This window comes from Crinia signifera, chromosome 3 (genome assembly GCF_055691185.1).
Source record: "Crinia signifera chromosome 3, ASM5569118v1, whole genome shotgun sequence".
Taxonomy (NCBI): Eukaryota; Metazoa; Chordata; class Amphibia; order Anura; family Myobatrachidae; genus Crinia; species Crinia signifera.
The window spans coordinates 84651626-84665731 of record NC_139219.1 but is presented as its reverse complement, the minus strand read 5'-3'; the positions used below and the strand labels follow the sequence as shown (position 1 = coordinate 84665731).

The window sequence follows — 14106 nt, the reverse complement described above, 5'->3', positions numbered from 1 at the left end:
CCCCTGAGCACCCCCGGTAGGTCCCATGGAGAGCTCAAGGATTTGGCACTTGATGTACTATTTTGTACATGTGATAAATTGGACGCTCCCTGGACCTCGCTCTCTCTGCCGCATTGACTGCTGGACATAGGAATTATCTTATGTGCAGACCGTCCGACCTCTGAGTCCAATCCGATGCGCCCAGGGCCGCGTATCAGATCGGATGTCACTTACTACGCAACTTGGCCCTATTTCACCCGATCCTCAGGAATCACATAGTGTGTAGAGGCCAAAATAGTCAATGCAGGCTCTGTTTCTCAGGTCACAGTCCACCATACATCACAGAGAGCATCCCAATGACCATATACTATACAGAGAGCCTACCTGTTAGTGACATTCTATACAGACCACATGCCATTAAATAATATAATATCCCAGTAAACAACATAATTGGATTCGCAAGAAGTGTGGTCACGGACATTATTTAGAAGTATTTTGGGTACTTGTTTCCTAGCACGGCCACAACGATCATGATCGCCGTCATCGGGGGTAAAATCGGGGCCATCGCGGGCATCGCATGCACTAAAAAATCGGGTGCGATGGGCCAGACGCGATGCCCGCGATTTCCCCATAGAGAACAATGTTAAATGCCTCAATTTACCCGCGATGACCCCGATTTCCCATAGGAAGCAATGTGAAATGGATCAATTTACCCAAATTATCATAGGGAACAATAGTAAATGGCCCAAAAACCCCCCTGAACATTAAAATGTCCCCCCAAAAGTACTATACGCCACCCCGCGATCAACGTGAACCCGAAGCGTGGCGAGCACAGCGAGCCCGCGAGGGGCGGCGGTACGCGTCCTCCGACCTTTTCATACCCCCACTATCCACGTCGGCGTGGAGTTGAGAATAGAATAGTGTGGCGAGCGCAGCGAGCCACCGAGCCCGAAGCGTGGCGAGCGCACGCGGATACCGTCACAGTTATACGCGTCCCCTCGCGGGCTTCCCAGGTGTCCATGGCGACGCGGACACCTGTGAAGCCCACGAAGGGACGCGTTTACCTGTGAAGGTATCCGCGTCCCCTCGCGGGGCTCGCCACGCTTCGGGCTCGGTGGCTCGCTGCGCTCGCCACACTATTCTATTCTCAATTCCACGCCGACGTGGATAGTGGGGGTAGGAAAAGGTCGGAGGACGCGTACCGCCGCCCCTCGCGGGCTCGCTGCGCTCGCCACGCTTCGGGTTCACGTTGATCGCGGGGTGGCGTGAACTACTTTTGGGGGGACATGTCAATGTTCAGGGTTTTTTTGGGGGGTTTCTGGCCCATTTACCATTCTTCCCTATGATGATTTGTGTAAATTGACCCATTTAACATTGTTTCCTATGGGAAATCGCGGTCATCGTGGGTAAATTGAGGCATTTAACATTGTTCCCTATGGGGAAATCGCGGCCATCGCGGGTGGAGCATTTAAGCATTTAAGCATTTTTGGACGCATACGACCTGACCGACGCGATTTTCACTGTTTTCAATGCATTTCAATGGAAAAATCGGGGGCATTGCGTTGGTCGCATCGCAGGCCACTAAAAATTACTCCCGATGGCCGCGATTGTGGCCGTGCTAGGAAAGTACCATATTTTGCATGCTGACACTTGGAGGCCACAGAAAGATGGCACACTTCCCCTTGCAGTCAGAAAACAATTGCAGCCGGGCTCATGTCCTTCTCCCATTGGCCCTTATTCTGATCGGTGCGTACTTTCCCGAATTCTTACGGTGCGGTCCGCACGCAACGCTGTGCGGTGGCGTGCGGGCATCGTCCGTAGAAACGCCCACGTGTCCTCCGCATTCGGACGGACTCACTCTTTAAGAACAGGGCGTGTGTACGGACGACATACAAACCTTGCGTGTGCGGTGGACACGTACAGATTCTGCACAGTCTTACAGCGTAAGCACGGTCTTACCGCGTCAGAACGGACGGGAATCTGGCCGTACGCACTGATGCGGAGTATTTACGCTAAATCCAACACTATTTCTCTGAGCACACACAGCGATCACATGATCCACTTATGCAATTAGGCAACCTGATTAAAAAGGGATTGTTATCTATTTGAATCAATTAAATCCTAATATATACTGAAACACATTCATTACACACAGTAACCCTTACATCATGTGAACCTAACATACATCTATATACAGTATGTACATTTTACACATTTAAAAAAATCTAAACAATTTACACATATACTGTTTCATGTAAAAAAAACACAGACAACTTCGAACTATTGGCAACTATTTATTATTAATTTTTTAAATTTTTTTATTCAAATATTAAACAAAAATTAAGTTAGCAGGTCCGTGAGGTCCTGTATAGCTGCAAGGGCCAGCTGCATGTGTGTCCTCACTCGTATAAGGGCCCCACGGATACCCTCATCTGCTTGGGGTGGCTCATCTGTGGGCATGTTAAAAAGGGTACAATTAGTAATGATAATCATACATACATTTAACATAGTCATACATCAATACAATAATCTCAGGAATGCACAGTACATTTGTGCAATCAAGCATGGCTTGCCTGCTGATGGTCTGCTCCCTAAATCATTGTCATATTGCCAGTTCGGTGAAGCTGCGTCACTAACCCACTCCCATGCACAAAATCATTATTAAGACAAAATCAACCAACAATTATGTTAGCAAAAATACATTCCAACCACAGGGGGTGGCTAGCTAGGGGAGGGCCCAGGGGCACTGACCACTTGTGACTGCAGGGCCGGCTCTACCACTAGCCAGCTTTAGGCAGCTGCCTAAGGTGCCAGGATCTAGGGGGGCACCACCAAGTCTGGCTAGGGAAAAATCAAGGATGTCTGTGAGGATCCTTGTTGTACTTAATGCAGGAGGTTGCTGTGGAACATCTACGACCTCACCTCCATACTTCCGCTTGAGGCATACTTTCTTATTTTGCTACCTTCTCTTCCTGTACTCTGTTGTGGGTGGCAAAGGGGAGGGTGCTGGGGGCCTCCAGAGAAAACAGGGGTCTTTCTCAACTACCAGAGGGGCTGGGCAGACCACTCAATTGTGGGTGGCTCCCTGCCATTACTGAATGTTAGGCAAGTATGCATTGATGTTGGAATATGGTTATTGGTGGCATTATGGGGGGGGGGAGAAGGGCAGTAGTTTGAACTTTTGGCTAGGGTGATGAGAAGCCTTAGACCGGCCCTGTGTGACTCCATTATAAGCCACGCCTGTCCATTTATGCCATACTTAATCTTGTTTAGAAATAACATTCCACTATAAACTCTATTCACCTATATGAGGCTACAGATTGCACGCTTGCAGCAGGGCCCTCTAACCCTAAAGTCACCAACTCATCCCTTTAATCCAGGATACCGATGACATACACATGATCTGTGGCAGTTTCAATGGTGCTGAAAGCCATCCCCCAAACCTGTGTCATTAAGATGTGTCCCGGATGAAATGGATGACTTGGTCACCCTATCTAACCCCTGTGTATGTTGTTACCCACTTTGTTTTTTTACTGAATACTATAGTAATACACAATTGATTCTGCAGTGCTACATTACAAATAATTGTTCTACTAATTATTAGTGATGCATTATGTATACCTACCACTTTCAGCCACCTGCACCTCACAGGCCTCCTCCTCCGTCAGCACCTCCTCTCCCACTTCCTCCTCTGCAAACTCCACCTCTGCAGCCTCCTCCTCCACAAGCACCTCTGCAGCCTCCTCCTCCACAAGTACCTCTGCAGTCTCCTCCTCCACAAGCACCTCTGCAGCCTCCTCCTCCACAAGCACCTCTGCAGCCTCCTCCTCCACAAGCACCTCTGCAGCCTCCTCCTCCACAAGCACCTCTGCAGCCTCCTCCTCCACAAGCACCTCTGCAGCCTCCTCCTCCACAAGCACCTCTGCAGCCTCCACCTCTGCAGCCTCCTCCTCCACAAGCACCTCTGCAGCCTCCTCCTCCACAAGCACCTCTGCAGCCTCCTCCTCCACAATATATTCCTCTGGCACCTCCTCCCGGCCCTGTCCTCCTCGGCCTCCTCCCGGCCCTGCTCCTCCTCGGCCTCCTCCCGGGCCTGTCTTGCGCGTTCACGTGCTGTAAAAATAAATAAAAATAAAGAGTGTTAATGAAGGCACATGATTTTTACATGCATCATTCCATAAAAAAAAAAAACATATACCTACATTACAGCATGTCAAACAGGAAGTCACACATATATAGTGAATGATTTTTCTAATCATTACCAGCCATTTACCCACATTAACTGAAATAATCTATTAAAAACATTCACTGGTTAATATGTAATATTTGCATTAAAACTCACATCTTGCGATCTGTAGCCTGAGGCGTTGCAGTAGCTCAGGTTGCCGCCGCCGCAGATCTGACCACCTTCGCTCCAATTGTGCCACGGACCTCCGCACCTGTGTGCGTGCGAAGATCCGTCTGCGGGCTGTACGATAGGCCTGGCGCTTTTGGGCATTTGTAATAAAGGGCCCCGCACGCCCTAGCCTGGTCTCCATTACAGACACCAGGACCCTTAGCTCAGCAGTACAGAATGGTGCTGCACGATGGGAGGTCGCCATTTTCCCAATGGGGCACCACAAGCAATCATGGACTGTCATTGGTTGGGAAGATTGTTATTTGGTATTAACTTTATTGTTCATTTTTACAGTAACAGCGTGTATGCGCCAGAACAGACGGCTAACCCTTTGCATCGCAAACCCACACTTGCTGTACCTTTGCATATTTTAGCAGACCATTATATATAATCTATAACATTCACCAAACATGGCTATAAGCAACAGGTGAAATAGTCTGCATCACTAGCCACTTACACCTAACTCAACACGGTACTAAACAGCTATTTTATAATGAAAGCTATGCAGCAGAAACATAGCAAATAGTGCCAGACCTTTTACCAATATTAGGCCATGCTGCCATGTGTACACTTACCTTCTACAGGCCCATACTAGAGAGGTAGAATGAAATGAAGCTAGCATCAAGGCTGAATTTGGAGAGCTTTCACATGTGTTTTGGATGCTAGCACTGATTACTTGTGCCTAAGTGGTGGACTGGATTTACATATGGAATGGGTATTGTCATTTCTACTACATACCAAACAAGTGCACAGTACAGATGTACATTCACATATACATTTCATGTCTGAACTCAGTTTTATTTGGTCATTGGTGTACTAATCTGCATTTACCTAGTAAATCAGACTTACTCAGTCTGCCTGGTTTTATTTGAATTTTTGCCTGCAGCAGGGGGCGTGGCCTATGCGCCGCACGGTTGACGCTGCCGTACGGAACGTGGCCGTACGGAACGCGGCCGTACGGAACGCAGGGTGGCGTTGATGTACGCCGATTACAGAAATAGTATATACAGGTGTGTGTGCCAAATGCAATGTGGTTGCACACATGTCTGCATCTGAGGAAGAGCAGGAGTTGCAGGCCCTATTTGCTCAGAGCTCCAGCACCACCTATGTCCCCATCAACCCTGAACAGCCATTGGGGGAAGAGCAGCCAGATGGGCCATCGACATCAGGCCAATCGGCAGCTGGCCCATCCTCAGCATCAGCAGAATCATTGGGAACACAGCAGGTGGCTTCCCAACAGAGTAGCCTGGCCAGCACTTCAAGTACAGCAACCGGTGGCGGTGCCAGTGGCAGTGCCAGTGGCAGTGGCCGTGGCCGCAATCGGGCAACAGAGGAACCAACCACCAGAAACATGGCATATGAACCGCAGGAGCTTGCCATCCTGGTGACCCGGGCACGGGATTTGATCGAGTGCCCACCGGAAAAGTTGACACACACAAGGAGATGGAAGATCTGGGAGGAGATAATGGCGGAGATTAATACGGTGGCTCCACAAGTTCGTGAGGCGGAGCACGTTAAGAAGAGGCAAGTTCATGTGTGTTACATTTGAGCAGTACAAGTCCAGTAATGTTTACATTAGATATTAGATGGAGTTGGTCAATGGGTGGTCACGTTGCTTGGAGGCACAGACATGTTTGCCATGTCATTGAATTGATAGTTATTGTAGGGTGAGTGTGATTGTATCTTCTAAGGGTTGTTTTTCAAAATGAATATAATCTAAGTTTGGTGTCAGGAGGCACATGTTGTATTATGTTTCAGATTGTAATGGGTGCTACAGCAAACATGAGGAGTGACATGTATTAATATGTACACTTTGATTGCAGGTGGCACGACTTCAAAGGGAACCTCAAAAAGAAATTGACCCAGCGGTGGGAACACAGCCACACCTCTGCATTGCAGTGGAGGAGGGCCGGGGGGTGAGCACCATAGACAGCGAGTCCCCAGCGGAAGTGATGGCTTCTTTGCTTGAAGGTAATTATTTGCCAGGCCATAAGTAGATGTTTTGAATTTTGCATGGAATGTGTGGTAATTGGTATTTTCTCTTTCAACAGCATCCCCACCGCTTGGTCAACAATCTCTTGAGGAGGTTGTGGAGTCTGTGCCACCTGCCCCCAGTAGCAGGCCCGTGCAGCAGCAGCCACCAATGCCCGCGGCTGAATTGGCCACGTGGGGGCATGTGCTTGAAAATATTGTGCAGCAGGGAGAGTCGGCATCAGAGCGGGTGCGTAGGGCCGAGGAGGTGCTTCAGGGTTTGACCACCAGCCAGCAGAGTATTGCTGTGAGTCTGCAGGCTATGAGTGCCAGCCAGCAATCTATTGCTGCTAGCCTGCAGGTGCTGGCTGATCAAGCCCTGCGGCAAAATGAACTCCTCCTCCGCCATAATGATCTTATGGTGGAGCTAGTTGCCACCAATAGGGTCCTAATGTCACCCGTTTCTGGTGCATTACCACCATCAGCACTCCCTGCTGCCAGAGGGGGAAGACGATCCACCCCCTCCCCAGCATGTGCTCCACCTGACCCACCATCTGACCGTGGCCGTGGGCGAAGAGCTGCTGCACGTGGCAAGGAGCCTGCCAGGGGCAAACGTGCCCGCAAATGAACTTGTGTCCACATTAATCTCCACCCTTATGTCTTCCCAAATCTTCCATTGAGCTGTGTGTGTCAGCATCCTGTGTCCAATTCCGTGCCAAGGGTCACCACATTTGCCCTCGGTTCAAATGTCACGTTTGGTTCCCCTGTTGCCCTGTTTCGGCTAGCATTACTGTGTGCTGTACTTGAAGTGTTGGTGCTATGCTTTTGTTGTGAAGCCACCTGATGTGTTCCTAATGATTCTGCTGTGGCTATGTATGTGTATAATACATGTATTTATTATATATTATTTACTTTTAGTCCTGCTATGGTACCATTTATTTTGTGATGGTTTCGAAATTATTTTCTAAGTTCATTTAATAAATGTTATTTTTGTCCCCCAAATGTCTGGATTAATTGATACATGTAGAAGTGACATGTGTATTTCTATTATTAATATTAAGTTGTGGTCATTATTTGCAGTGTAAAAGTGTGTGAAAACTGCTGAATATATGTGTGTGTTTAGTAATGGTCCATTTAAGCTGCAATGGTTTCAATTGAAGCAGTGAGAAGCGTGTAATTAACAAGTAATGAGTAAATTAGGTGATTGTATTGTGTTCAGCTGACATTGGTTGAGGTGCGTCCGTCCTGATTAGGCATTCCGATTGCCTAGCGCATGACCGAGTGGTGTCTGCCAAGCAATACTTGCCTTTTGGACACCGCACATTTCTTCCCTTTTTGTTCGCGTGCATTCGGCGTGCTATCCGAATGCACGCCTACCAAAATAAGTGCACTCCCCCGTGTCCGCCCATGTTTCCGCCCAGTTTAGCCCACTTTGAAACTACGCCCCTGTGTCATTCCGAATGACGCCCATAACACGCCCATATTTCCCGAGTGATTGCGGTGCACATTTCTGTACGGTATTAGTGAGAACTAGTACGGAGACCATGCGTGGCACATGCGCATGGCGTTCCCCACGCATGCGCAGACGGCTACAAAACGCTATCCGAAAGAATTCGGGAAAGTACGCACCGATCAGAATAAGGGCCATTGTAACGTATGCATAGTGAGAGTGTACTCACTGTGGAAATAACAGAAAAGGACACATCTGTATGTCTGTAGCTTTACAGGTTGCAGGTTTCCTCTACACATAGAACAGGAAATACAATTTAGTAATACTTTATTTTGAAGCCATAGTTTGCTGTGGAAATGTCTTTTATTATCTTATACACAGACATGTCCAACCTGCGGCCCTCCAGCTGTTGTGAAACTACACATCCCAGATTGTCTTGCCATAGTTTTAGTATTCCCTAATAGGAAAACTATGGCAAGGCATGATGGGACTGGTAGTTTCAGAACAGCTTGAGGGCTGCAGGTTGAACATTCCTGCTTTAACATTTCTTAATGGGTGCCTCTTACCATAGGTCTGTACCCCCAACCCTGATGAACATCTTCAGGAAGATGAGGTGCCACATCGTATAATTTTGGTGGCAGAAAAAATAGAATGTTCTTCATCAAAGCCAGTGGATGATATATCCCACACAGCCTCTCCTATCAGCCCGGACCCAGTGGATGACATATCCTGCATGGTCTCTCCTATCAGCCCGGACCCAGTGGATGATATATCCTGCACAGCCTCTCCTATTAGCCCAGACCCAGTGGATGACATATCCTGCACGGTCTCTCCTATCAGCCCAGACCCAGTGGATGATATATCCCGCACAGCCTCTCCTATCAGCCCGGACCCAGTGGATGACATATCCCGCACAGCCTCTTCTATCAGCCCAGACCCAGTGGATGAGATGTCTGTAGCAACCAGCAGCACAGACTTACCTCACAGGTAAGTTACTGGGAGATCCTATGGAATATGTGAGTGTTCTGTGCTCTGGTTGCTGGGGTAGGTTTCAGGTCTCTTGTGTTACAATCATGTGGTGATGAAGTAACACCATATCTGCCTAAAGTACTCTGTGGCAATTTCCTATAGGACTAGATCATTTCCCATAGCATTGTTCTGTAGCCAGAAAAGCTGGAAAGTTCCCATCATCCTTTGTATGGAAAGGATTGTGGCTGGTGCCCCCTAGCACTGACACTGACTATATCCACCTCTTACCCCACACCTCTTATACACAACAGCATCCATCACTTGGCTGCACAAATTACAGCACCAGCCAGCAGCACCCATCACCCCTCATCACCCCTCATCCATAGCTATCCTCATCCATAGAGCTGTAATTCGGCATTTTGGTGCCAACAAGAGCATTACCATCTCCGCATGTCTCAGTACCGTGACTCTGGGCCACATGCACTGTGTGACTTTAGTTTAATGTTATAACACATTGTAAATATTAATATTGCATCCTGCTCAGAATCAGGCCCTATGTGAGACTACTTGTAAATGATAGGAGTGTCTGGTGGCGGGAGGGAGGAGGTTTGTTTTTTGATAACAATTAAAGTATTTTTTAGTGATATAATCATAACAAGTAAAAATGTCCCTTCTGTGTGCAGGTGGGCGGAATATTGTCCTGGAACACCGAATGTGGAGGTGTAGAGGAGGCGCGCACTCCTGAGCCTCTGACCTGTATCTCGGACATGTATCTCGTATCTCGACCATGTATCTCAGCCATGTATTTCACCCATGTATTTTAGTCATGTATTTCGGACTGTAACTCTAATATATTTCAGTTATTTATTTCAGTCATGTATCTCAGTCTGTATTTCTGTCATATATTCAGTCATGAGGAAAAGTAGTGTACCCCAACCTTGTCTTAGGTATATAAAGCTGGGCAGCAGCGGTCCCTGAAGGTACAAACAGGGTTTGAAAAAAAAAACTCAGGAGCCCGAGGTGTGCTCCCCACCACCAGTGCTGTGCCTAAACACGTGCAAAGGGGCCGTGCGATCGAAGTGGGTCCGTCTCCCGAAGGAGACAGGGCCCCGTTTTTCCCCTAACCCCTCTCAACCATAAGGCCGAAGAGGGGAAAATAGGGAACGGTGGGTCCTCTTCGCCGAAGCTTAGAGAGACCCTCATTCCTCAACCCCCGGAAGGGTTAGGACGGTGGGTCCTCCGCACCCGAAGGTTTGGAGAGACCCTCAGTAGACTTCCCTCCGCCTTGCGGCTCGGGGTCGTCCTCGGGGGGCACGAAGCTCTCCCCAAAAGGCGAGAGCTTCGGCACATTGGGGAAATGGAAGGCCCGAAAGGGTCGACCACACTACCCAAAAAAAGTGACAAAACTACAAAAAACAAGGAACGTGAAAAGTGACGAACGTGAGAGGGGAAGAGAAATAAATAATAAAGGACCCTAGCCAGAAGGCCAGGGTGGGGGTGTGAAAAATTGTCCTACCCCATCCAAAAGGACAGGGTAAGGACGTGAATCGCTACCTGAAGGGAAGTGCGCAGTGCAAGTGCCATACTAGTGCATGGTGATTTTGGGATCACCCGTGCATGTTCGGCACCCCCGAGTTTCCCCAGGGGCACAGTGCAGCCTCGGACTCCAAGCAACCGACCGATCAGCGTCCGACCAAGGTTTCTCTGTTCCCATCGTAGGGCATTTTCCAGCCCCTGGCATGGGAATGGGTACTCCACTGGGCTTTTCGAAAGACTCCCTTAGGGGCTGCACACCCCTCGGAAGAGCAATCTACTCAGTCCCAGTGTTTCTCCGCTCCCAGGGTTAAGATACTAGGCTGAGCTTTTCGCTGTGCCCAGGCTGGAGGCTTAGCCAACCTGGACCAATCTACTTGGTCTCAGCTTTTCTCCACTCCCTGGGAATGGATACTCGACTGAGCCTTTCGCTGACTCATCCTTCGGGGGCTACGAACCCCGTCAAGAGAGTCAAACTACTAGGCCCAGTGTTTCTCCCCCCCTCTTACCAGTGGATTTACGGAAACAACACCTCCTACCAAAGGCAGAGGTGAAGGTACTCAGCCAGACTTTTCACCACTCCCAGGCAAAAAAGAGGGGTCCCACACCCTCCGCCCATCAGAGCAGCTACTCAGTCCAGCCTTTCTCTATTCTCTGCCAGAGGCCAGTCCATACCCACTGATAAGAACAGATACTACACTTGATCTTAGCCAAAAGGCCGAGAAGCGACAGCTTGACTTCCCACAATACCTAGAAGGCCCACCGATTCTTGAGTGGCAGCTGGTATACGGGAGCGTGACAAGTAACAGTGAGGGGGACCTCACTGCGAGAAATCATTCTTCTTGATATACTATAGGTATATAAAGTTGGAGAACCGTCACCTACGGGGAAAATTCCTTCTATTTCCTTTCTCTCTCTTTTCCTCTTTTTCTCCGCTTCTTTCCTTCTTCTTTTTCTCCCTTTTCCAGCTTTTTCTTTACCCAATTTATCCTCATTATTTCTTTCCCCACACCCATTCTCTCCCTCTGGGGGAGGAGGCAGTCTTTTTCCTTTAACATCTACCAATATGATATATTTTCGCTGGTTTTTAACTATTTGTAATTAGACTGCTATTGTACGCATCAATCTCAGTATTTTTCAGATTGCCTTGGTAAATAAGTGAGTAAATTATTTTGAATAGTGAGTTTTGGAACATATACTCTGCCGGTGCGATTTAGCAGCAAAATTGACTAGCTAGAGATTGGACAGTCTAATTTGTATCAAACAGACCAATCACTGTTACATTGTTATTGTCAGGCCATTCAACAAATGTATCCAAAATGTACCTTTATGTATTTTAGATTGGATAGACAGACATTGGCCTATTGCATTGACCACGTTTCTCTGCCAATAACCGTCTAGTGTGGATTAATCAGCAAATTTGCTACAAGCGTCTGATTTATATACTTATAAACTGTCCTTCAGTATCTATGCTGTCATAAATTCATTTTGGAATTGCTATTTCTGAACATACCTATCAAAATCTATGAATCAAAGGTTTTAGTTAAGCGCTCTCCTTTGTATGTGAAAATGAGTGACAAGATGCTGATAGTGTGAAATCAAAAAATGTTTTTATTTATAAAGTTGCAAACAAATGTACATATGAAAATGGGGTAAATGGTGAGAGCCTTGAATGAGCCCCGTGGGGGAATTGGGGTGCCAGCAGGCCCCTTTCTACCATAAGCCTAGCAGGCTTATGTCTCATACAGGTTAGGGTGATGTGGATGTTGCCAGTGATAAGCCCTTGCGGGTGTAAGGGGTCAGCAGAACCCTTTAACCATAAGCCAGCAGGCTTATGTCTTATGTAGGCAGATGAGCGTGTTAGGTAAGGGAAAGGGGTTGAACTGTGGGGCGAGTGGGTGGAGGTAAAGTCCAGAACAACAACAACAACGGGGGCTGGAGGCAAAGTCACTGGATCACTGTGTGGGTTGTGCTGGGCGGCGGTGTCCCGCTCCCAGGAGTCTTACCCAGGTGATCCTTTTGCAGAGTGGTGCGCAGCGGTGCTGTGCTGAAGTCCCGTGCTGTTTGTGCCAGTCCGAGGTGAGGGATGCTCACCCGGCTGGCTGAGATGTTTGTAGCCGCTCTGCTGGAAGTGCGGCCTGCACGGACGCTACTTCCGGGTTGGCGTGATGACGTCACCGGGGGACCGAGCGCTCGACTCCGGCTTGGAGGAGACTTCGTTCTGTGTAGCAGTGGATGCTGGAGATGCTGTAGGATGAATCTTGTAGTGTCCAACGCGTTTCAGCCACTGGGGCCTTTGTCAAGGATGGTGCATATGAGGGTACAGCTTGATTTATGCTGGAGGGGCGTGTCTGTAAACGCAACCATGGGATTTGATTGGTCTGGGTTGTGGGTCTCTGATTGGCTGTTATGTGGTGTCAATCAGAAAGAGATGTTCTGTGTGCGTGGGACGTGGGGCTGTTAACCCTGTGAGGGCTGGATGTCAGTTCTTGTGTGGTGGGTGGTGTAAGTCAGGGGTGATAGCTAGGTTCTTAAGTAATGGAGATGGGGTAATAGGAGAAGTATCAGTTTCTTGTGTGTTAGAGGGTGGTTGCAGGATAGATAGTAATGGGTGAAAATCACAGTGTCTGTTAGTGTGTTAGTATTTTATAAACAAAAGGGGTTAGGACTACAGGGTTTAGCCCAAGTGGCTGTTATGAAAATCAATGTTGAGTCCTTTTGGGTTAAGTGTCTTAATGGTATAAATCCAGAAAAGCTCTCGTTTGTTGAGAGTGTCTATATGATTTCCCCCTCTCCAATTTTTAAGGGGGGTCTCTATTCCCATGAAGAATAGATCCTTGGGGTCGCTGTTGTGATGGTTTTTATAATGTAGGGATACACTGTGATTTTCATATCCTATGCGGATGTTCCTAATGTGTTCGTATATGCTCTGTTTGAGTGTGCGAGTGGTCCTTCCTATGTATTCTAGACCACAGGGGCATCTCAGAAGATATATCACCCCTGTGTGTTCACATGATGTCTGTTGTGCAATTTTGAATGTTTTACCTGTTGTTGTGGATGTCCAGGCCTGGACTTTCTTAGTGGATTTGTTAGTCATGTTCTTGCAGCCCGTGCATCTTCCACAGTAGTGGAAGCCTGTAAAGTGGTCAATGGTTGTCTGGGTCAGAGTTTTAGGTTTAATGTGATTGTGTACCAGTCTTTGTCTGATGTCCGGGGCTTTTCGGTAGGTGATTTTCGGTTTGTCAGGTATTGAAGGTGTGAGGTCAGGGTCCTGTTGTAAAATGTGCCAGTGTCTTCTTAGTATGTTGTGGAATTGTTTTGCTGATTGGTTATAGGTGGTTATGAATAGTTGAAACTGCACTTAACGAAGTCACAGCACTAGATAGATCCACCACACTACAAACCAGACCTAAACCAAATCAGATAGAGAACAATGAAGTCACATTCATAACCACCTATAACCAATCAGCAAAACAATTCCACAACATACTAAGAAGACACTGGCACATTTTACAACAGGACCCTGACCTCACACCTTCATTACCTGACAAACCGAAAATCACCTACCGAAAAGCCCCGGACATCAGACAAAGACTGGTACACAATCACATTAAACCTAAAACTCTGAACCAGACAACCATTGACCACACTACAGGCTTCCACTACTGTGGAAGATGCACGGGCTGAAAGAACATGACTAACAAATCCACTAAGAAAGTCCAGGCCTGGACATCCACAACAACAGGTAAAACATTCAAAATTGCACAACAGACATCATGTGAACACACAGGGGTGATATATCTTCTGA

The 14106-nt window shown here is 47.7% G+C and overlaps 1 protein-coding gene and 1 pseudogene across 2 annotated transcripts in view; one reads left to right on the top strand and one right to left on the bottom strand.

The window, feature by feature from the left end:
• The window catches only part of LOC146062532 (protein FAM13A-like), a 54615-nt gene extending 44916 nt beyond the window's left edge, over positions 1 to 9699 (top strand). The window contains exons 6-7 of one of the 2 annotated variants that reach the window (XM_083174647.1): positions 8368 to 8783; positions 9449 to 9699. In XM_083174647.1, the coding sequence (XP_083030773.1) occupies positions 8368 to 8783; positions 9449 to 9491 (459 nt within the window). In that variant the 3' untranslated portion in view covers positions 9492 to 9699. Of the gene's footprint in view, positions 1 to 3613; positions 4133 to 8367; positions 8784 to 9448 lie in introns of those variants that run through there. The other variant, XM_083174646.1, reaches the window with a different exon arrangement.
• A 1109-nt stretch (positions 9700 to 10808) lies between these two features.
• Positions 10809 to 11028, bottom strand: LOC146066064 (U2 spliceosomal RNA; annotated as a pseudogene).
• Between the last annotated feature and the right edge of the window lie 3078 nt (positions 11029 to 14106).